The 25,689-nt window shown below is 40.8% G+C and overlaps 1 protein-coding gene across 8 annotated transcripts in view; it reads right to left on the bottom strand.

The window, feature by feature from the left end:
• Positions 1-23,708, bottom strand: part of UBR5 (ubiquitin protein ligase E3 component n-recognin 5) — a 123,937-nt gene extending 100,229 nt beyond the window's left edge. For 2 of the 8 annotated variants that reach the window (XM_032467730.1, XM_032467732.1), the window contains exon 1: positions 23,106-23,708. In XM_032467730.1, coding sequence (XP_032323621.1) covers positions 23,106-23,167 — 62 coding nt within the window. In that variant the 5' untranslated portion in view covers positions 23,168-23,708. Of the gene's footprint in view, positions 1-19,754; positions 19,970-23,105 lie in introns of those variants that run through there. The other 6 variants (XM_032467728.1, XM_032467729.1, XM_032467726.1 and 3 more) reach the window with 4 other exon arrangements.
• Between the last annotated feature and the right edge of the window lie 1,981 nt (positions 23,709-25,689).

Genomic DNA, 25,689 nt, shown 5'->3' with positions numbered 1-25,689 from the left:
GACAGAAAGGAAAATCACTCGTTACTTTACAGCTGGGGATACTCTCCCAGCTCCTTCCATTTAGAGGACATTCTTCTTTCTCCCTCCACTCCTCCCTCCTCTGTGACTTAATCAGGGTTGGTGTTAAGGAAATGTGCTGAAGGGGCCAAAAGGAAGCTGGAAGCAAAGGCAAGAGAGGAGAGCTCATCGGGAAGCAAAATTACAGATAGAAGTCTGTGTGCAGCCTGCCTGTTTAAGTGCCTAAAATTGATACTGTGAGTCTGACTGGCCAAGTATCTTAAAACGCAAACTAGGGAAAGTCTAATCACTGGATATCTACTGGCAAGTAATGCAATAAAATATTCTAACATTTAATGCAGTGCCAAAATAGGAAGAACTGGATATAAATAACCACATTAATTTATTTGTTTGGGCTTTTTGTTGTTGTTTAGCCAGTCATCAGCACTGCAGCCCTGAAAAGGCAGAGTTAGTGTTAGCCTAGTTCTACCCAGAAACCCACAAAAATCTCTGGGTTTTGAGTCTCAGCTCCACCATTAAAAGATGGAGGAGTACAACCTTGAGAAGGTCATTTAACATCTCCAGCTCTCATGTTTCCACCTCTGCCAAAAAGGGTGCTTACCATATCTGTTTCACAAAATTGTTTTAAGAACTGGATAACACGCCACATACAAAAGTAGTATGTACCATCTAAAATAAACAGTGTCTAAACCTGGCTAATTATCCAATTTCTAAGGAACATTTTAAAAAACATATTACCAGACCCCACCCAAAGCTACTAAATTAGAAATCTCCAAATACAAGGCTCAGTAATTTATATCCTGGCTAAATAAATTATGACACATTCATAAAATACCTCTAGAAGGAATACCACTAGTCACCTATGAGGAAAGGAAGTATGCAGTTAGGAAACAGAGCGGAGAGTAAGCTTTTCACTGAGTAACAATGTATACTTTTTCAATTTTAAGTCACATAAACATATTACCAACTCAAAATTAAAATAAAAATTTCTAAGCAACCCAAAGTAATACCGATGATCAACTAAGTTTGAAAATCACTACTCTAAAATACCACAAATACATGTAAGGATTGCTTAAAATAGTCACAAGATTAGTAGTCCATTTAGAGAGATATTAATAATCCTACTGTTTCAAGTTTTGGAAATGTTGCTTAGTCCAGTCCCCTCTTAGAAACTCACACTCCACATATCTCTACTAGACTCTAAGTCCTAAAATAAAGAAACTTTTCAGCTATGCTTAATCCTGTATCTTCCAAACTGACATGAACACTGTTTGGCAAACACTAAACAAGGAACCCTGTTCAGGTCATTCTTTCTAGTAAGGTCCTGGGGAACCAGAGGACTACTGACTGGAAGTCTAAACTCCCAGAGGTAGAGACCCTGTCTTCTTCAACTCTGCCCCCGAACGCTGGAGAGCACCTTGCACAAAGAAAACCTCTCCAAAAGGTAGAGCTCAACAGAGACAAACTGTCTTTCCTGCTTTTTCCTCTTTATCTAAACAAAAATCATTTCCCAATTTCCTGTCTAGTAACTTCAAGGATTAAAAAGGTAAACAGCATAAGCAAACAATTCTACTCTGCCTAAAATTATATTGTTAATATATATATACAGCAGATAATTTTTTATATCCAAATACTATGGCAATAGGCATTTTTATTCCTTTAAGTGGAAAAATTAAAGATCTTTATGTTTCAAAATCATCTACTTTTAAGAGACAGCAATAGATTTCAGTATTTCCCTTCTACAGTACAAGCAGACTTTGCTGGGCATCTTTAGTCCCATGACGCCAGACTGATCACATGAGCTTTACAATCAAACTGCCCAACAACCTCCCTTATTACCTGGAGCATGATCATCAGTGTACCCAGAGGGGGTCTGAAAGCTGTATCAAACCACTTCTCTGAAGTCTGCACCTATACTAGGGTTCATAACATTGGGGTCTCTAATCCAGAAAGCCTTCCTTTAAGTACAATTCAGAGATCCAAACCGAAATAGTCAAACATGTGAAAACTACAAACCACCAAAGTCAAACTGAAGGGCTCTTACCAGATCCCTTCTGTTTTCCTACCATGGAGCACAAATGAACACAGATTTCTCCTCTCTGGCAAAACAGCAACCATAGCAAAGGGCTGGCTTCTCCGTCTGGCCTTCAGGGATCCAACAATGTTTCCAATTCTCCCTCTTACAATAAATACTCAACCCAATGTAAGCTAACTCAACAGGCAGTCTCTGATTTACAGACTGACATTACTGATAGACGCGCTCTCATCCCATCTTGGTCTCCACTCTTCATCTCCCAACCACTTAAAAAACAAAACACATCAAAAAAAAGTGGTGCTTTTACATAGCGTGAGGATAATGGCAGTTAGAGAGCTAACCCTGAGAAAGATCAGGGAGATCAGCCTGTCTCCCAACCCCTAATCGTCATCCCCAGACTGCTAGCTTTTTCCCCCATGCTGTTGTTTTAAGCCTGAAAATCACTTAGTGGTCACTGATGCTATGTTCTCAGCACTGCAGCATCAAGCGCTAAAAAGTGTATTGGTTTTATCAGCCACCTCCTCTCTTCATAACTAACTTCCACCTCCTGAAAGAGTGGTGAGTGGGAGTGAGGTAGAGCCAAACACTGACCTGATCTCCAGCCCGGCACCCTTGTAACTGCCACCATCACAGACTGTCCAAGCAAACACTAGTCCAGAACAGGAGTGCTTGCAAAATTCAGTCCCCATCATCACTGCTACAACATACAGTATAGCTCTCCTGTTTCCCACAAAAATAACTGGCATCTGTAGTGTTCACAGAGCAAAACAGTTAACAAACGAACCAGCCTACAATGAGATTACTATTAATAAATATTATCAATTCACACTAGGACTCTATAGTTGCTCTGTCCCAGACCAAATTCTCTACACCTTTCTTCTCCTAACACTGAGCACCCCACCACGCCTGACGTGGATAATCAGGGAAAAGGCCTTCCACAGGCTTGGGTGGGCCTATTCCTTCCACTTTCTCTCCTTTCCATGCAGAGCTGAAAAAAGTAAAGTGAGTAAAACTAAAACAAAACAGAAGGAACAAAATGTGTAAGACACGTATCAATTAACAAATATTGACTGAGTATGATGTACAGGTATGCAAGCCAGCGAGACAGAAGAATGCCTGGATAAAGACGGCGCAGTGTGTTCACTCTGGAAAACCTCCCCTACTCTTAATATACAGCCATGAAAGACAACTGTAAAAAAAGAGAGAGAGAGAGGGAGGGAGGGCAGGTGGGAGGGAGAGAGAGAGAGACAGAAGACAAGGCTGAGATTGAATAAAAGATAAACATCTCCACAGAAGGGAAATAAAGCTAGTCAGAGACTAGGTATCTGAGCTTAGGTTCCTTCATCGTGGAAGGTAGAATTTGATGATTTATTAGAAACATTGTGGCTGAAAATTTTAATAGTAACCAATCTATGGCTTCCAATCAAAGGGGTTGGGGGATACAGAAAACTAGGAATCTAACAGAAGGGGGAAAAAGAGCAGCAAAATAAAAGTCAGAAAGTATGAAATTCAGACACTAGAAATAAACCTACTTATTCAAATGATTCATCATACATATTAACACATTAAAAGTCAAAGATTATCAGAGTGAAGGAAAAGGAAGTATTAATAGGGATAGAGACACTGTATAAGACTAAAAGGAATAATCCACCAAGAACATTTAACATGCATGAATTTGAATGCTTCTAACACCATAACTTCAAAAATATACCTAGTAAAAACTGACCATTTGAGAAAAGTCTACTGCAATGAGAACTGAATACGTTTCTATCAGAAATTAACAGCTCAAGCAGACAAAATATCAGCAACAATAAAAACTTTGAAAAGAAATATTAGCAAGTTAGTCTAACAAATATATAGAAACCTGTCCCCAAACCGGGTGTCATGGATTTTAAGGCATAAAGCACATTCTGACTTTTAGATTTAACAGATAAATGAAATCTCCCTCAAGTTTAAAGAACAAACATAAGGTTGCCAACTTTTCATCTTGCCAAGATCTAGAAAACGAACCCACTACTACTATCAAGATTCATTAACAGATGAACTTTAAAAGTAGGAAAGATGATCTGAAATAAAAAAATTTTCTCACTAACCCATGGACTGTGAAAACTTTCTTAGAAACTGGCACCAGCACAGAATTGTACTTAATTTAATATTTCTTAACTTTTATTTGATCTCAGGAAAACAAACATACAGTTTTTCTCATTTAATATCAAGTCCTTGGTGTAACAGTCTCTTCGTCCTCCATGAGAATACAAAAGACTAAGAGGTTGATTTACATGTAATTACTCAATTAAGAGGTGAGACAGAACCTCTAGAAGTCTCCATTCTTGACATCATACCACACCTGCCATGGGTCCAATTCAATCCACAAACACCTCCTGAACACCCGGAGTAGAAGGCCTGATGTTAAGTATGACAGGAAATAAGCTGCACTATGAAATACACGGGGATCAGGGGAGGCGAACAGGGGCTGTCTACATACTTGGGAAAACCACCCCTAACCGTGAGCCACCACCGCAGAAAAGTCATCTACCACTTGGGAAGCCTGAGGAAGAAAGGAAAGTTGAAAACCACTGATTCACAACCCACACATCTCAGGTAGTGTACAATTTACTTGTAAAAACAAGATATACACAGCAAAACAAACAAAAAATAAAACACTAGGCCAGGTGCCAAGATGACTGCTATAACCAAAATGACTAAGAGAAGTCAGAACTCATTTTGGGTTAGAAGAGTCAGCGAGGGCCAGGGCTCCAGGAGAGTCAGGACTTTTAAACAGGTCTTGAGGCGCTGGGATCCATCATCTCAGAAAAGGGGGTCTACCCGAGTGAAAACAGTTGTAATGGTTTATCTACTAAACAAAACAATGGCTCTTCTACAACTAAAAAAGCTCAAGAAACCAAGAAGATAAATTCCAAGATTTGAAATTATTTTTCTTACAGATCATCTAAACAGTCAACAGTGCTACAACAGCCTGCTAGTCAAAACACAACTGCAAAAGTAAACTATCCACCACCTTCCTGCAATCAACAACTGTTCCTTTTGGAACTGAAATCTCCCTTCCAATAAGGGTGAATAAATATAAAAATAGACCATTTAAAGGCAGATGATACAAAAACAGTAAAAAGGAAAGTCCAACATACTTCACAGACGCAGATCTCATTAACTGGACAGCAGGTAACAGATCCGCCCATCTTTCCACTTTGCTACCTACCTGTCGTGGACACGAAAGTGTACAAAATGAACGCTACACAGAAGAACCCGAGTGCTTTGAAGAGAACCTTAGCATACGGGAAAGTGTATGCCCCTCAACAGATGAAGAAAATGAAGGCGAAAACATTTCAAAATGGCAATAAAAGAAAAAACAAGCCCTAATAATAGTAAGATTTAAAGAACTTTCTTCATGCCTGAAGACTAACAGGAGCCTCCCAAAATTAAACTGAGGCAGGCTTGAGTACATTGTGAAAAGTTATTAAACCTGCACATCCTGGGATCCCCATTTTCAGGAGGAAAATGTAGGATTACTGCAAAGCCAAAAGCAAGCTTCAAGCCTTTCCTGAGAGTAAAGAGTCATGGCCAAAAACCAGTTACATGAGCAGAGATTACAGGGACAGTGTGCAAGCTAAAGAGAGAGTCACACAGAGATTACACTGGGAGCTACAAACTGAAGGCTTGTGTCAGCACCCACCTTCGTACCCCTCTCTGCACCAGTTCATATGCTGAAACCCTAATCCCCAATGTGATGGTGTTGGGAGATGGGGGTTTTGGGAGGTAATCAGATCCTGAAGGTGGAGCCCTTAAGATGGTACTGGTACCCATATAAGAGATACAACCAGAGCTTGCTTCGTCCCTCTCTCTCTCTGCTCACGGCCATGTGAAAATAGAAGAAGAAAACAGTCATCTACGAGCCAAGAAGCAGGCTTGCACCAGAACCCAACCATTACGGCATCCTGATCTTAGACTTCCAGCCTCCAGAATCATGAAAAATAAACAGTATTTTGTTACAGCAGCCCAAGCAGACCAAGACAATGGGTACGGAGAACTAGTATATTCAGAATAAAGAGAAATAATGTTCTTGTGTAGGCCTCTAGTGAAATATGTGTTTACCTCCACTACCTCCTGCAACCCCAATAAAATGACAACAAATGAATCTTAAAGTTACAAGAACAAAAAGAAAGAAGGCTAGAGTGCTCAAGCAAGAGATGCCAACAAAATTTTTGGAAGCTAGAAAGCAGATAGAGAAGGGCAAGCGATTTAGCCAACAAGAGAAACAGAGGGGGAAGCCAAAAAAGGACCAGACCAACCCTTAGGAACTGGAGGTACCAGGTACCTCTGCAGTCTGGGGCTGACTGGGAACAGGAAGTTTGCATAAGGAGCAATTAAGACCCCCACCCTACAGGCAGAAGACTGTCCTTCCCAGACTCTGACAGAACTGTTCCCTATTTACAGAAATTCAACCAGAATAACAGTCTAGGGATACGTGGCTAGGCAGTTATGGGCACACTGAAGTCATGAAAGCTGTTTACTGAAATGAGGTGTTGGCCAGCCCCCATCCCAGAATGCTCACAGCCACACTCTTATCTTCTAGGATTCGTTTCTGGAGAAACTGGCCAAACAGGAGGAGAAAAAAAAAAAGTCAACATAAAACAAAAAGGAAGAGCGATGGACAATACAGGAGAAAAGATAAGTACATCAGAGTAGCAACAGAAGAGGTGTCAAACATCCAACTACTAGGAATTCCTCCCCCTCCAAAAAAAAAAAAGAAAGAAAAGGAAGGAAATGAGAGAATAAAATGTAATAAAATTTCCTGGAACTGGATGATATGAGCTTCCAGAATAGACACCTACCAAGTGTTTGGGGCCCAAAATAAAATGAATGAGAAAAGGACCTACTACACTACATAAAGGCATGTCAACATGAACTTTCTCAGCACCACAGGCTAAATAAGGGAAGACTAAAAGCTTTGGGGGGAGTGGAGGGAGGTCAAGAAAAAGGATCAATAGTCAAAGGGCACTGAACTCCCCAAAAGAAATACTGGAAGCTATGTGACAATGGTGCAATGCCTTCAAAATTTTGAGGAAAAATTATTCCCAGAAATGTTACACCTAGCAAATGACAGTAAGGACAAAAATTAAGTTTATTTTTAACTAAATAAAGTAACAAAATGGCACACTAAAGACAGAAAAGGGACATGCTTTTAAAAAAAACTTTAAAAATAAACTATCAAAACTAGATCCAAAATTCCTTAAAATGTCACGAGGACAGCTAACTAAGAAACAAAAACAAAGGAACTTCCATCCTCCTGCCATTTGGGATACAGAAAATATGCAGACTCTCTTGTCCAATCAACCTCAGAGCAGTGACTGAGGTCTCATCTAAAAGAGTACAGAAAAGTAAAGGTGATACTTGTCTTTAAAATGTATACATGCAATTTTAAACATCTTTAAATACTCTGAAGCTTGCTGGATCTCCACAAAGCCAAGAGCTTGGAATAAGAGAAAAGAGCAAGTAATAAAGACCAAAATCAAACAAAAGGAAAAAAAAAAATCTAGGAACAAAAATTTCTTAAAAAACTAAAGGAAGCTCTACTGAAACCAGCAAGTCTAAAGGGCCTTGACCCTATTTCTTTAAACTCTCTCAATAATGTCTCAAGTTATTGGCTTTACCAGAATCTATAAAGTAGACAAGCCAGAAAAACTAACCACAACAATGAGAACTTAAAAGCCTGACCTTCGACCTGAATCAAGATTTTTGATCTGAAATACCTGGAATGGACAGATTAGTCCCTCAGCATATCCAAGAAATAATTCAGACCATAAATTCACTTCTATAGTGGCAAAGTTTACTTACCCATTGAACTAATGGAGTCCTGTACTTGTAGCTTACAATATGCCTAGTGCAGAGCCTGGTACAAAGTATTAGCTGCTCCTGCTATTACTGTCATTACCATTTCTGACCACTTCTGTTACTGATGGGCAGCACCACTTTGGATGAAGACAGTAAAGAATGACTCCAAATATGTACCATTATACCCCATTTAAACACAAGCACTGAACATTGTCCTAGGGCAGTCTACCCAGGTAATAGAAGAGCAAAAATAAACAAATGGGACCTGATTAAACTTATAAGCTTTGCACAGCAAAAGAAACTATAAACAAAACAAAAAGACAACCTATGGAATGGGAGAAAATATTTGCAAATAATGCAACCGACTAGGGCTTAATTTCCAGAATATACGAATAGCTCATACAACTCAGTAACAACAATTAAAAATACTCAATCAAAAAATGGGCAGAAGACTCAAACAAGCATTTCTCCAATGAAGACATACAAATGGCCAATAGGCACATGAAAAAATGCTCAATATGGCTAATTATCAGAGAAATGCAAATCAAAACTACAATGAAGTATCACCTCACACCAGTCAGAATGGCCATCATTCAAAAGTCCACAAAAGATAAATGCTGGAGAGGTTGTGGAGAAAAGGAAACCCTCTGTGTAGGTAGGAGTGTAGTTTGGTGCAGTCATTATAGAACAGTATGGAGATTTCTTAAAAGACTGAAAAACACACCTCCCGTATGATCCAGCAAACCCACTCCTGGGCATAAATCTGGAGCAAACTCTAATTCGAAAAGACACACGCACTCCCAATGTTCACAGAAGCACTATATACAGTAGCCAAGACATGGAAGCAACCTAAATGTCTACTGACAGATGAATGGATAAAGAAGTGTGTGTATAAACACACACACACACACACATACACACAGAGAGAGGAATACTACTCAGCAATAAAAAAGGATAAAATAATGCCATTTGCAGCAACATGGATGACCTGGAGATTGTCATACTAAGTGAAGTAAGCCAGAGAGAGAGAAAAATACCGTATGATACTACTTACATGTAGAATCTGAAAAAACGAAACAAGTGAACTTATTTACAAAACAGAAATAGATTCACAGACAGAAAACAAACTTACGGTTATCAGGGGGAAAAGCAAGGTGGGGTGGAGGGATAAATTGGGAGTTCGGGATTTGCAGATACTGCTATTTATAAAATAGATAAACAACAAGGTTCTACTGTATAGCACAGGGAACTATATTCAGTATCTTGTAATAACCTATGATGAAAAAGAACATGAAAAGGAGTATATAAATATATATATATGTATATAACTGAAACAGTATGCTGTACACCAGAAATTAACACATTATAAATCAACTATACTTTAATTTTTTTAAAAAAAGCACTGAAAGACATCTGAAATAGATCTCATAAGACCAACCAGACAGACAATACTGAAGTTCATGGGTAAAACTGTACCTCTTAGCTCATATGTACTGCAAAAATAATGAAAAGACAACACCTATTAAAACTCTGGTTATCTCAACTTCTCCAAATTACATTTAGAATTACCTGCATATCAATACATACATATTATATATACATACATATACAGAAAGTCTAATTAAGACATGAAGGTCCAGGGGGCATTTTCTCTTTTGACTTCCTCCAGAATTTCTCATGAATTCTATTCAATTCTGCAATTAATCATTTACTGAGTTTCTAATACTGCTATACTACTTTTAATATTTCTATTTTATTTCCCTAACTACACAGTAAGCTCCTTAAGGATAAAACCTGTGACTTGACTTTTTGATCATCGGAGCATTTAGTACATTGCAGGTACTACATAGACTGACCAAAGATACTGGAATATTATACCAAAGCAAGAAACTAACTGCTCAGCCTTTCTCACGCAAATAACACATAAAGGATGGAAACGATGGTAATGATCCCAATGCATCCCCAGCCCACCATCTCACACCCTCGCATGTCCAGAAGGAGAGCTTAATAAAAATAGGTACCAGCATACTGACTTTTGACATGAACAATTGTCCCAGTTTCCACACTCAACTAAGCATGGAGATTGTCACTTTATGGTCCCCATTCCCCCATCAAACCCTAGGCAAGAGGAAAGAAAAAGACACATGATCATGACCTGTCCTCTGCAAACAGATGAAATTTTAAAGCAATTTAAAACATGCCTTCATGTAGACACAAGGTAATAGTTAATGTATGGCTTTTAAAGGCTGGAGCACAGTCATTTACTGTGACATTTTGTTTTTACCTACAAATGTTTAAAACTTCAGTTCACGTAAAAGTACATCACACAGCTCCCCTAGCAGCTCCTCAGCCTACCTCCTCTTCAGAATCCTGGTTCTCCTTTTAAACATTTCTTCTTCCCGTAGGTTTGCCTTCTTCGCAAGACAGGGCTATGTGCCTCTGGTGAAGAATTCTGAACTTCCTTTTTCCCTGTACTTATACTGCCCTGTAATGGCCTGTCTTCCCACAGACTAAGCTCTACCACCACACACCCAAGACTGGAACCGACATTTAGCAGAAGCCCCACAAAATTTGCTGAATTACAGAATGAGATTATATTTAATGGCATACACGTGCACACAGTGTGTGTACTATCAATATTTGATTGCATGCGTATGCGTGCGTGTGTGTGTGTGTGTATCAGAAAAGCAAGTTACTTCCCATGCCCATTACAAAAAGAAAAGGAAAAGCAGTAAGCTGAGTTAATGCAAAGTCTCATCTTCGCCACTTCACTAAGTGGGCACTCTAGTCCTCAATTTCCTCAGCCATAAAATATGAAAATCCTAAAATCCTCCTTGGTGTAAAATTTTCAACATCTCAAAAATGAGTTTCTACTCAGCAGTCAAAGTCAAGTAGACTTGCAGTCTACTCAAGTCAAAAGGTAGTATCAATTATCACGGCCACCATACAGAGTAACAGGTGTCCCGGAACACAGGAGACGAACTCCCACTGAGCACTGCACAGCACTGGGACTGCCTAAACAGCCTTCCAAAAGCGACCAGACTCACAGTCACAACCCAATACAAATCAAAGGTGAGCAACACTCCAAAGCCCAGGAGGTGATAAGCTACCAATGTGCTTTCACTTTATCACACATTATTTCAAATAAGCTTTTGCTACCCGGAACCTTCTTCCATTAAACTTATATGGAGAGTATAATGAAGATAATATAACTGTACTAAATTCATTCGTGACAAATTAAATACATGAGCCCTAGCAGTTCAAAAATTAAAAAAAAAAAAATACAGAGGAGGTGGGCTAGTTTTGAAGAGCTTCCCTCCAGCTAAACAAACAAGGTGTTCGGAGTTTAGAATGCTCACTGCTTCTACACACCTGGCAGAACGTGTACAAAAGGGTAGATGAGCAAGTCTGAGGCAGGAAATAAAAATCAGATCTTAAAATGGCATAGCTGACCAACATATATTAAATATAAGTCATAAAAGAGTACCTATAGGCCTAAGTCCCACAGATTCAAAGCTGAAATGAACTTTCAGACATCGCACACCCCCCCGCATCTTACAAATGAGTAAACCAAGACTCACTGAAAGGATATGACTTGCCCATGATGACACGACTAATTAGTTGAAGGACAAGTTTCTTGACTCCAAATCCAGTATCGTTCCAGTTCTCAGCTCTCTCCCCATCAGGGCCTGCCTACACAAAATCTTTCAGATTCACAGTAACACTTAAATCCGGTAAAAAATTCTCTACCCACTAAAACAGATCTATCACATGAATATCTATAACCATAAATAATCTTAAAATATTTATTGGCAGTGCACTACATGAAATTTTTATTTTAAACACAGAGAATAACAATGAAAGAGTCAGAGGACACTTGGTCTCACTTCTAAGTGTCTCTGTGCTAGGACACCTCTCTCCTAGCAGCATTCAGGCGGCCAGAGCCCAGCCTGTGCACGAGTGAACAGAAAGGAGCACAGAGCCCCCACATAAGCTCTTCAAGTATCCCCCCGACTCTCTTTGCCAAATCACAGTACTGTCTCCTACAGCACGAAGTCCAAGCATTAGGGTGAAGCACCTTGTGTTCACACCCCGACAGGCCATTATCTTCTGTGTTCTTACCCCTAAATAGATCCTCTGCAAACAAAAAGCAAAGGAACAACAACCAAAAACACCCCACAATACTGTCTATGTGTAAACTGTTCTCTAAAACTGCAAGAGTTCTAGACTATTATTAACACTCTGATTATCAACGTCAAATATAAGCAACTATGATGAACCCCTAGTTGCTGACAGTATCTTCAATGCCTATAAATGAAAATTCATTAGGCCCAAGAGAACGGAAGTAAGAGGATGAACCAGTCCCCACACCCTGAAACCTTGTCTTCAAAGCCCTTTGTGAGCCCCAGGTTTAATCATCAGATCCTTCTTTCCTGTCACTTATATTATCTCTTAGTACTTAATTCTTTATTCACATGTATGTCTCCCCCTTAACCTGAAAGCTTCATGAGGTCAGAGGCCATCATCTTTGCATCCCAATGTATGTAATTTAATTGACAAAATACTCATTGAATTGAGCAAAGGAGTAAAATTTATTTTCTCACTTGGCTTGTTCATTTTTTTTCATTTATCAACAAAATTTAAGTGAAACAATGGACAACCATAAATAGACACAGTTCTTTCTCCTTCTGAGCCATTCTACAGTACAAAAACCCTTTACCCTACCACAACCGTCCAAGCACAGAAACTGAAGCAGAAAAAAACCTACATGATCTGGTCCAGCTCTCTCATGTTACAGATGAGTGTTATATCATTGATGCATAGTCACAGGGCCAGTTAGTATCAGACACAAATAAAAACAAATAAATCCCCAGTTTTCTTCCAACTTATATTCCATAACCATCACATCAAAGACAGACTGACTGAAAACTTAAATCACTGCCTACTATACACCCCATCAATTCAAAATCATCTAAGAATACCAAGTTTTCTTTAAATTGTGTCTTCTATGTAATCTTGTAGAGAAATAAACAATTTTCAAAAATGCATATGGAGAAATGCTCCTTTCCGTCTCTAGTACTTTGACAAGGATGTGAATAAGACATTACCACTGGGGGAAGCTGAGTACATGGGACTTCTCTGCATTATTTCCACAACTACTTATGAGTCTAATTATTTCCAAGTAAAAAGCTTAAAAAAAAAAAAAAGGCACACCCACCTGATGCCACTCACTGGGCCCACTAATTTATCACCTCACTCTTCTCCAAACCCTCCCAATGCACCAGAGAGGTTCCGACTACCCAACCCAAGTTCCAGGAGGGGCTGGGACAGCCGCCAGGGGCCCAGCACAATGTCTGAGAAGCACACAAACATTTACTGAACAAGGAAAACTAATCTAACACTGTTCTCAAACTCTGTGCAGGCAACATAGAGCAAATATTTACACAGGTCTAACTCAACTACCTCTGTCCCCAGTCTTTCCTAGTTTGCTACTGGTCTGTGGATCAGCTTCACTCTCCCAGATAACACTGTAACCCTATGAACAGACATCTATTTTTAAAACGCTATCCTCAGTGTCTTAGAGTTCTGGGGAAGACCTAATATTCATGCAACAACGTAGATTTTTAAAATTTCATTTGTAAAACCAGAAAAGCAAACAAAAACAAATTACTGTAGTCTCAAAGGGCAGGAAAATACCCCATTCTTCAACAGCTCTAGAACCTGTAGTCTGAGGGGAAAGGCCAGCTGTGGGCAGTGAGGGGCTGGCAAGCTCGGCCCTGTTTGCTGTCCTCAGTTACTTTTAAGACAAAGAAATGCGGGCAGGAGCCTTTCGCACAGTGCTCCTCAAGCTTTCGTGTTCCTGATGCTGGTAGTGGTCCATTTAGACACTACTTTAAATTAAAGAAACTCTTCATCAGAAAAAGTCACCATAAAAAATGTTTTTACTACAATTTGGTTAGATTATGTTACTCTTGTAAAACTTTAACACTGTTGCCAGAAAAACTTTCCATTTCCAAAAAGGGGGGGGGGGGGGTGCGGTTTAAACACATCATGTTCAAAAACAAATGCTATCACCCCTCAAGAATGTCCTAGAATTTACTGAAGAAAAGACTGAATCTTCATGTCAAATGAAAAAGCTTTTTACAATTCTAAACAGTCTTCTGAGGACTCAAGAGGTCCTGGAGAAGAAAAGCAAAAGACCAACTGCCCTAGAGTCAGCGCCCCTCAACAAAGCTTCGTGAAACCAGAAACCTTCTGGATGGTATGGGATGGCTGCTAACTGCATACTGATACCTGTTTCTGGACGCGGGTGTTTTATTTATTTCTTTCAGTGTCTCTCGGCTCTCAGAAGTGGCAGAAAGATGAGCAGCTGCCAATGAAATCAGCCCACACGTCATCTCTGACCTGCAGACCATAGGCTGCCAACCACCCCTGCAGAAGACACCCATTCGTTCCTGGTTCTGCATCCCTCAGCAGTGACAGAAACCTAACAGGGAACCAGTAGGAACATGTGGCAGCAATTTGTATTCACCCCTGCTGGCAGCTGCAGGAAGTAAAGAAAAAGTAGTTCCTACACTTCCCCAAGGAACAGCCATAGAAGGCAAAGGATGCACTGTCCACAGCATCCAAGGACTCCCTCCCCCTCATTTTCTCAATCTATAATCATCAGAACACCTGACAAGCAGAAAAACGCAATCACTGAAGAAAACATCAAGGTATTTCTGGGAGATAAAGACAAGTTTAAACACCACTAGAAATATAAGAACACTAAGAAAATGAATGTTCAAACTAGATTTGCATGCAACCTAAGAAAAATAACTTAATTGGTGCTTCCTTTAAAGATAAAGCAGAGTTTCCACATGCAGATGATGACACAGAGCAACAACTGAACTAGTTCAAATTCCCTTTGGACCCAAGACAAAGTCACTTCCACAACATTAGAAAATAAATGATGAACAGTACAAACCCAATATATACCCCCTTTCCAAAGCTTTTCTTATTTTTTTCATCATTTAGACATCCAAATAACCCTACCATATTGTCTGTTTTTCTGACTTTCTTCATCAAGTTAACTTCCCAATCTCAAATCTGGCTTTTTCTTAAAGCTTAAAAAACCCATTCTCCCCTACTTTTCACATCACAGCAAGTGGACTGGCACAGAAAAACACTCAGATGAATTTCCACCAAGCCCCTAAGTAAGAGGGTCTTGGAGCCACTCATACAAAAGCCATTTCTGGAGTCCGTAGGGAAAACCTCGTATTTGAGTTCAAGTAAAAAGATGGAACACCTTGCCATCTGCATTCTGGAACAGGAAATTCATGCTGACAGAGCCAATTTCTTGAAATGGCAGGTTCTCAAAATTTTTTTTCTTTTGTACTACCAAAATGGGGCCCAAACTGATGAGAAAGAAAATAAACATCTGTCTATTGATTCATTCTATTCACAGTGCTAAGGCTGGACACTGTCATAACCTTTATAACTAGCAATTCAGAATACCACTACTACTAATGAAATTCCAAAATATAACCTCTTTATCTGTATCAGTATTTTAATTAACATGGAGATGTGCTATCAAGAAAAATGTAAATTTTTTGGAGTAACTTTTTCCTATGAAAAATAATACAACATGTTTAAGTCAAGAAAAATTTCAAATACATAAGATTATACCCAGCATGATTACAACCATATACACATACATATTTTTTTAAAAATCCATGTATATAGAAAGAGACCAGAAAGTCACCAAAATATTACCAATGATGGTACTCTTACCAGAAGTGCTAAATTGATCTTCTTTGTTTTCTAGATCTTCTATAAGAATGCTTTTTAATAGCAAAATATTAAAAAAAAAAAAAAGACTAGGAAACAGCCAGAAAATGAAAATAATCCAAATTTCTATCAGCTAGAATACAGATTCAAAAACTGTTATACCCTTTAATGAAAAAAAAATGACAATGAATACATGACTGAGACATTATGCTGTACACCAGAAACTGACACACTGTAACTGAATATACTTCAATTAAAAAGAAAAAGAAAAAAAATTGTGTTATATCCAAACAATGAAATACTACTACCACAGATACAAAAGAAAAACTGCTACCTGTGCTAATGAAAAGACACCAGACACATGATTCTATCTCCATGAAATTCTAAAAAAGGCAAAATTACAGCAAGAAAAAGTAAAATAACTTGTTTTCAGGGGCAGGTGCTAAAGGGGAAAGGACTGAGAATGCAAATTCTCAGGGCACCAGGGAACTTTTTGGGGTCATAAAAAATATCTTGATGGTGGTGGTTACACAATTGCATACATTTGTCAAAACTCATCAAACTATACACTTAAAATGGTGAATTTTATTGTATGTAAACTATACTTCAATAAAGCTGAGTTACAAAATAAGCAGAGAAAACTGAAAACATTTTATTAAGATGAATAATATCATTGGAAATGGAACAAATAACATAACTTTCGCTATTTTGGTATTGTATAGTTACATGTCAAATAACAATTTTTAACACTTGTTCAGTATCCAGACAAAAATGAGAATGTTACAAGTCACAATTATCTAGAAATTTATCATATTTCTCATTTTGAAGGGGTTTATTACATTACAGTAATCTATCAAGAAAATAATATAAGACATGATCTCATTAGAGAATAATTTCTAATATCCAAGTTCAATTTAACAGTAGTCTAACCTCTACATATTAACTCAGAAAAATGTTACAAACTTTTTGAGTGACTTATTTTCTTATTCCTCAATGTGCCCCACAGAAAATCACTTAATTTCAAGAATCCTGTCTTACCATCATGACATAACCACTATAAGGAACTTGCTGATAAAAAGCTATCACACTGCAGGTAAGAAGTGATAGCATCAGCCAACCTATGAGGAACTTGCAGACTTCCAGTGCAATGCTGCCTGTCTTTCTAAGGCTATTATCCAAAATTTTCTCTTATATTTGTAAGAATGTCAAATTTTGCAACATGTTAAAATCTAATTAGTTTTATCATGTAAAACTTCAAAACTGTCAATTATCAAAAATAAGCATTTATGTAACAATAGGAAAATCTAACAGACAATTTTGAGATTAAGGTAATTCTTTTAAAAGTCTTCATCTTCAAGATAATAATGAAGGTATATTAATTAAATGATCTGAGGGAAAGGTATAAGTAGGGAAGACGCTTTGAAATTAGACTGGCCCTAAGTCGATAACTGCTGAAATCAGTAACAACTGTTGTACATAGATGTTCATTATACTATCCTCTCTATTTTTGTATATGTTTGAAATTTCCCGTAACAAAAAACTAAAATAATTTTCAGAGTGAAACTTATTATAGAAACAAATCAACAATTCACAATTACAGTGAGCCAGGAGGGCAGGCTGTTACTTGCTCAGAATGCCACGGCATCAAAATGACAGAAACTCAGAGTATAACTGGAATGTGGGTTTTCTTTTGGGGGGGGAGTAATTAGGTTTGTTTGTTTATTTACTTGTTTATTGATTTATGGAGGTACCGGGGATTGAACCCATGTAATTTGTTTTCTTAATCAGAAGTAGTCACCCCTGTCTCCACTGGGAATTGGTTCCAGGAGCCCCACAGATGCCAAAATCCACGAATGCTGACATCCCTTATATAAAATAACTAGTATAATGAACAGTCAGCACTTGGTATCCACACATGCTAAACCCGTGGATACCAAGGGCCAACTGTATGTATGATAAAAACCAAGCAAAAAGACAGGAGCACATCCTCCTGCAAAATAAAATTACTCCTTTCAACACACCTTACAAGATCTACTTAAGTGTAATTTGACACAGCCTTCAGTGATTAAACTTTCCTTTAGAGACGACTTCCTAAATAACCTAATTGTTAGGGAAAAATTCTGACCTTTCTAAAGTTCATCCCATTATCCCTAGTTGTACTCCTGTGTACTATGTAATTTCCTTCCCAAGGGTCTGTTTACTTCTGAACCTACAATTTAGTCACTGATTTCTTGATTTATAAAACCGACCTGCCCTTGTTTTGATTTTCAATTTTTTTGTTTGGCTATTTCACACCCTATCTTAAATCTTACTTTCCTTAATCAACTTCATCTCATCATTTTAGTGAAGCTCACCTGTACTTTCCCAGAACAGTCACTCTAGTACCATTTTTCCTAGGTAACAATCTCAACTATCAAATAGTGAGATTTTCCACTGGCTTGTGATGTGATGCTCACCCCACCCTAGTACTTGTGTTTTTTGGGGTAGCACAATGAAATCTCAGGCAGCTTTCAACAATTATAACCTCTACTGACCACAACCTTTGTTCAGCTCCACATATTCCCTGGCATATTTTCTGCCCCCAACTGAGAAGATGAGGATATGCCTGAGTCTTTAAAACCCAACAGTTCCTAATAAACATAAGGAGCACTTACTAAATGCCATGACTTGTGCAAAAAAAAAAAAAGCACTTTCTATGTCAAAGCTGTCCAACAGAATTTGCAATGCTCATGGCACTGTTCTGTATCCACACTGTCCAATCCGAGGCCACCCGCTACATGTGGGTACAGAGCACTTGAAATGTGGCTACTGTTACTAAGGAACTGACTTGTTAATTTTATTTCATGTTAATTAATTTAAATTTAAATAAATTTTACTTCATTTTAATTAATTTCAACTTAAATAAGTCATGTTTTGACATTAAACTTACACTGCTTGAAGTTTTCTTCAAAAATTCCCATTTAGTTTTACATCTAGATACATTCAAGATAATCCAGGACGGAGTTTCTCAACCTCAGCTTAATTGACATTTTAGACAGGTGCATACTTTGTTGTGGGGCTGACCTCTGCATTGCAGGATGTTTAGCAGCATCTCTGGCCTCCACCCACCAGAGGCCAGTATCAATGCCCCAACAGAGACAATCAAAAATGTCTCCAAACCCAGCCAAATATCTCCTGGGGAGCAAAACTGCACCCAGTTGCAAACCACTGATCTAAGACTAAGTCTGAATTCTGCACTGAATGCTAAGGATATTCTAAGGCAATGTCTTTGAGTTCCTGCTTGTCTATGTGGAAACCAAACAACACATAAAAGCAGTTAAAAAAAAAAAAATTAACCATCTCTTTATAATATTTTCCACAGAACCTACATTATCATGTTGTGTTCCCCACCCACTATCTCAACTGTTCTTCACCGACACTGAGGTAGGGACTTATGCCTGATTTTGAGACTGAGGTGTGTAGGGGGTGGGGAGGAGAAAACAAGGAGCAAGGCTGTAAGTGCTTAAATGACTCGCCTACCATACCATAGTTATTAACAAGTAGTAGGGCTGAGACAAACCCAGATTTAGGAATTCCAAATTTCAAATTCCTCTCTACACTATCTTACTGTGTAGCCTTACAGCACCTAAGGCAGGAGCTCCTTAGAGAAAAACCTTTTTGATATGACAATCTCATCCAAGAATGTTTATGATCGCACAACACATTATAAGGCCAAAAAGCAAAGCTCACAGGAAAATTTCACATACAGGCCAAAAACGAGATTTGGTTTGTATTGTAGCCAACCTGTATCCAGAGGAGTAATTCAGGAGAGGGACAAGTCACACGGACACACTCACATCACCTCCTAACCAGTACTAGGAAAGGGTTAAGAGGGCCCGCCCCTGGACAAATGGCCTCAGTCAGTTTGGAGCGCTGGAGGGAGGAGCAGAGGGGAAGGGGAAATCAAGACAGGTGGCTGCTCTAAGGCCGGGATGCCTCAGAGAGCAGAAATTTCCCAGAATATAGGCCATGTGGAATAGTGGAAAGAGCCCTGGACTTTAAAAATCAGAAGACCCATCATGTGGACCGCATCTGCCAGTACCTTGGATAAAATCTGTAAACTCGGGGCCTGTTTTTCCAGTGCATCAGTGAAAAACTGGTCTCCATGACTTCTCCGGCACTTTCCAGGGCTTGGAGAGCCGGCACTTCCAGCTCAATCTCAACATGCAGAACCATGTTCTTGGTGTTGTTTCTGCTATTTCTCTGAGACAATGTGTTAAGCAGGAACATACCACTAACTCACAAAACTCACTAGAAAGAAAATCAAAATGCCACAAAAGTATCTGAGCACTGAATGGTTTCAATTCCACACAATGAATATTTGCTGAGGGCCAGCGCCCTGCACCAGGGACCTTGTAACCACTCTGGAAAGCCATGACCAACATCCTAGGCTCTCTGAATTCCTCTCCTCTGGCCTAGCCATCCCCACCTATATTCATCCACTGCATTATCTGGTCTTCCGGCACCAGTAATTAAAGATTTCAACCCAATATACAGCCTATCACAAAAATTGCAAGTTTGAGAAAACAAAGAAAAAAATCAGATACAACTGTCTTTTTATTAATGCTGAGTACACTATAGGTGTTTGAGACATCACACTATTACACTAAACAAAATACGACTTTTAACAGGGTGTGGCTATTTAAAAAAGAAAACTTACTCGGAGAAGAAAATATTGATGTTTGGAGGCCTGTACATTTTCTTTAACTGAGCAGTTTACTTGCAGTACCATACTGCCTGTCCGATCTTACTGCCTTTCAGGTAAAGACTAAAGTCAACCTATTCATAGCCTTTTTCATTCAAAATTATCATTTATCATTTCATTTGTGACTATAGCAGATATACTTTTCATATAAAAATCAAGCCTTAGTAGCACACTCTTTTCTATTACCAAAACTGACTAAACCTCGGTAGATTTTTATCTGAAGGCAAAAATACTCTGGGCTTGCTTATTCTAGTAAGTTAAAAGGGTCCAGAAAACCAACCCCTTTTGGAAACATTTTGCTTAAGCAATGCAGCAATAGGTTGATCCTATTACTGTGCAGCCAGGTATGCAAACCCCATCTTTCTTCTGAAGAGGAGACAGAAGAGCTCCACCACTAGTCAACTACTTCAAAACTGAAGGAGCATGACTAACTCAAATGCTACCTTCATAAATCTTAACAGGTCAGACATTTTTACTGCTACTACACGGATACAACCATAGCTTCCTAAAATTTTACCTACAGCCCTTTCCTATTTTTTTCAAATTATCTGCCCCCTTGACGCACACATTCTATGGTCTCAAGCAACTCTGTATTTTATGAAATGAAAATTGAAGATGATCTAAATATTCTTAATATTGTGTATGACACTACAGGAATCAAAAACAAAGCTGATTATTTGTTTATCCTAGGGGTAAAAAAAAAGAACAGGTCACTTTTACTTTTCACTTTATACATTACTTGTAAATTTCTCAGACTAGCAGAAGCAAAAGGAATGCTTAAAAATTACTCAAAGTGCCAACAAGCTGCAAAAGAGGCTTTAGCATGCATAGTCAACTGAGAAGGCTAGTCAGGATTCTTGGTATATAAAGTCAGGACTAATACAGAAAACATGCCCTACTTCTCTCCTGCTGCAGTTTTCTAAGTTACAAGTTGCACCACCAACTCCGTTCTATAAATGACAGTACAGTCATCCTCACTTTTAGCCTAGTTCAAAAATTTACAAAAAAACTTACGTGAAATCTTAAAAAAAAAAAACTAATGAAATAAAGTCAGAGCAAGGATTGCATAACAAAATGTTAAAAATAAATGACTTAAAACTTATTTCAGTCTTTAAAGGAACTATGTGACAATTGTAAATGTTTGATATTTTCATAAAGTATTCTAAAAGTTTTACAAACATGTTAAATACAACATGGCTACAACAAAGATTAGACAAATCCGAACCAATGCAGAAACCAAATCACCAGCTTCCCGGATTGAAAAGCTGTTCGCCCCACCTGAAGCAGTTAGATACTCCGAGACAGGGGCCAATATCTTAGCATCAAGTTAGGCCTCTTCCTCCCTCCGGGAAGCGCATGACAAACAGGGCGTCATGCAATTTATGTCACCCGGTCACTTAGCAAAAATTATATCTAAACTTAGGTTCAGATGACCTTCAGTACTCAAAAGAAACAGCAGCGAAAGTGCTGGGGTAGAGAGAAGCTTAAAATGCCCCACTTTCTGACCCTGTAAACACTTAGCCCATCATTAGGTCTGAGTCCTAGATTCTAAGACTAGCTTTAATGGAGGCTTCCCTCAACCTTCTCGGAGTCTCTGTTTTGTAACAGTGAAGGAACTTTTCCTGCTTTATCTCAGTTTCCCGAGAGCATGCGGCCCTGCAATTCAATATCCTAAACTGGCAGGGAACGGTGGAGGGAAGGGGTGGAATCCAGGGCCAAAAGAGTCTTCTTATAAAAGACCAAAAAAAAAAAAATCATAATTCCTCCCTCGCCCATGCAAAACCCATCCCAGAAATTTACAGCGTGTTAAGAAAAGCAGCAGTGTGAACTGCAAACGTAAGAGTTTTCCTTTGACTCTACGCATGGTTTTCAGCTGTCAAATTACAACTCAGGAAAACACTATCATTAGAATAAAAAAGGAAACAAAAAAGCTCGCACCGTAGGGGCCGGGAGCAGGAGCCGCCAGCACCATTTCGGGAAAAGCAGAGCAAAGGGAATCCAATCCACTTCCCCACCCCCGCCTGAATTCATCCCCTCCCCGGACTGGCAAACCTCACTGCAGGAGCTCAAATTTAATAATAATAACAATAATCATGGCGCTTCCTCCCTCCCCCGAGCCGCGATCTGCCGGGAATCGGCTTCTCTCCCCCACCCCCACCCCCGCCCCGGGACCTCCAGGCCCAGCAGGTCCAGACCACCCCACCGGACACAGTTCCCGGGGGCCCCGGAGAGCCCAGCCAACCCCGGGGCCCCTCGCCCGGCTTCTCCTCTTCCCTCTCTTTTTACCTCCACCATCCCCCATCCGCATTGTCTGTCTCAATTCAACTTTGACTAATATGGATTCCTCGGGCCTGGGCCGGGCAGTAATTACAGCCCGCCCCCCCCCCCGGGAGCCGAATTCCCCCCCTCCTTCCCGTCTCCGCGGAGTTCAACGCGGCTCCTCCGGGGAAGGGGGACGAGGGTGTTGGAGGTGCAGCGCGCTTTCGCGTCTACACCCCGCTCCCCTCCGCGGCCCCCGGTCCCCGGGACCAGAAGTTTGCCCCGGAAGGGGCCTAGCCGGGGGCAGCGAGGAACCCCCCCACCCCGCCCGCGGGCGCGTAAACACCGGCGCCCGCCCCGGAGCGGCCCCATGGGGGAGGGGAGGGCGAGGAGGCGCCCCTCCCCCCGCCCGCCCGCCGGCCCTATTACCTGTCATTGAGCTGGTCCTCGGTGCCCGGCAGCGGGTGAACCACGAAATGGATGGACGTCATGGTGCTTCCTTCTCGTCCTCCTCCCGAGGACAGCCCCCTCCCGCTCTGCACCCCCCCCCGACCCCTTCCCCTCCCAAAACCCACAGCCGCCGCCGCCGCCTCCCAGTCCCCAAATGGAGAGAAGCAAATGCGCAGGGGCCGCCGCCGCCTCCCTGCCGGGCGTGTGTCCGCCGCACGGCTGTCCGGCGGGGCGGGCAGGAAGGCGGATCAACGCGCCACCCGCTCCCCCGGCGACAGCGCGCAGGAGTGCGAGGCCGGCGGCCGGGACCCGGGGCGCGCCGCCGCCAGCGGCAGCCAGGCGTCGGGAGAAGGGCCGACTGGGGAGGGAGGAGCGGAACCGGCTGCGGGCTGCGGGGCCGGGGTGGTCCCGGCGGCGGACGAGGTCGGGACCAGGGAGTAGGGAGGGAGATAAGCCCGCACCGCGCGTCACTGGCGAGAAGCCGCCGCCGCCGCCGCCAGCACCACCGCCGCCGCCATCTTCACTTCTGCCCCAGTTTCTCCGTCTCGCAGGCTCCGCTCCCGAGCGGCGGGGGAGGGGCGAACGGGAGGAGGAGGAGGAGGAGGAGGAGGGAGGAGACCGGCGGGCGGGGGCACGGCTGCGAGGGGGCGGGGCTCCGGGAAACGGGCGGTAAAGCCCTTTCGATTGGGCGGCTCAACGTTGTCGGGCCACGGTGCTGTAAGGCGCGTGCAGATTGGTCCGTTCGGCTCCCGAGCCCAGCCCCCCGGGGGGTGGGATAGCTCCCGAGTGAGTGTTCCGGAGAGCACGTGTTAGGAAAAGAGGAGGCGGAGGGGGCAAGCCGGCCCGGGCGGGGAGGCGGGGAGGGAGGCTAAGTGTGCGCCCCAGGGGAGGTGGGAAGGAAGAGGGGCTCCTGCGTTCTCCTGCTCTGATTTCCCTCGGGGCAGCCCTAATTATTTTGCGGACCCTTGAGGGTTTTGTTGTTTCTCGTCCTTCATCCTCAGTTATATTTAAAGTGGAAGTGTAAAATCAGTTAAGGGGCGAGAAATACACAGCCTTTCATTGGAGAAGGTATTATGTAAGGACCTTTCCAGAAGGTCCAATTTTAGGATTATAAAGCTGCCTTTGCAGCAACTTCTTTTATCACCCAGACTCCCGTTTCCCCAACACCATCATCACATACCTGGACGAAGACAAAATGTGGAAATTTCCATCAATTCTCTGATTTAAATGATTCCTGATTTTCTTCACTACTACTTTTAAATGAATGATTATATGTCTACAAAAGTTCTACAAAAGTGTATATTGTATATTCTACAAAAGTGTTTAGTTCTTAAGCTTACGATCAGTGGAATCGTAACAGCTAATTCTTGAATAGATGTGGCCCCTTCAAAAAATCGAGTACCTCTCTCAAGAGCAAAAAGTGAAAGCATGAAGCCTCTTCTCCAATATATGTGGATGTTCCTTAAACCAGGGATCCTGGTGAAGTGTTCTTAATTTTAAATATCACTTTTCTTCTGTTAATGTGCGCGCGCACACACAGACTCTTTTGCTTAGGAAGTTCTTTTGAACAAAATATATGAAAATTTATTTATATATCAGGATAGAGTAGGTACCCCTTGAGACAGATAATGGAACACTTTTGTAGGTCACCAGCTCCAAAATGGCCCAGATTAGTTTAGACTAAAAAGTGATTTCAAGGCCATTACCTATTAGAAATCCGTGAGAGCCTTGAGGATGCAAGATAGACCAGTGGACACTGCTAGTTTTGGAGCCAGGCAGAGCTGAATTTGTGTTCTGCTTCTGCTACTTAATTATGTGACTCTGATTACATCATTTAACCTGTTAGGGCATCTTTTTTCTCATTTTTGAAATATTCCATCCTAACAGATCTATGTAGGGTTTTAGTGAGGTCTAAATAAGATAATGTATGTCAAGCACCAAGAGCACTTCATAACTCTTAGTAGTCTCCGCAGTTGGAAGCTTTTATTTGTCAAGTCACTCACTCTGTACCACTTGACAATGGACCACATGACTACGTATCACTTTATACACTTAACAGCTTTTAACACTCAAATCGCACTATTGAGTAAATAATATTAGGCCCATTGTGTAGATGAGGACACTGAGGCTCAAACACCTTAGGTAAGTGCTGAAGTTGAGACTTAAACCCAGTTCATCTAACTCTGATCCCACTGCTCTTTCCACTCTACCACAGCTGCCATCTACTTAATAATTTAGAAGGAACAGACTATGCAAAGCCAGTAGGAAAAAATGTGATATGATAAATGGAACAAGAGTGCTATGAAAGTTAAAGGAGGATGTGGTTCCAGCCAAGAGAAATAAGAAAAGTCATTTAAGCTGAGCTTTGAAGAATGTTCTGGGGAAAGAGAACACCTAGCTTTAACTCAGTCACTTTAGATGAGCCCTGGACAAACTCCAAACTCCACGCCCAGATTTTTCTACATTTCTCTTTCTTCCCCATCTGTCTGTCTTCATCTTTTCATTGTGCTTCCACCCTGTGTCCAACTTGATTTACCCACTCCTAGTTTCCTAGAACTGAGAC

This window comes from Camelus ferus, chromosome 25 (genome assembly GCF_009834535.1).
Source record: "Camelus ferus isolate YT-003-E chromosome 25, BCGSAC_Cfer_1.0, whole genome shotgun sequence".
Classification (NCBI taxonomy): Eukaryota; Metazoa; Chordata; class Mammalia; order Artiodactyla; family Camelidae; genus Camelus; species Camelus ferus.
Note: the sequence above shows the minus strand (reverse complement) of the source record. Positions and strands in the feature narration are given on the sequence as shown.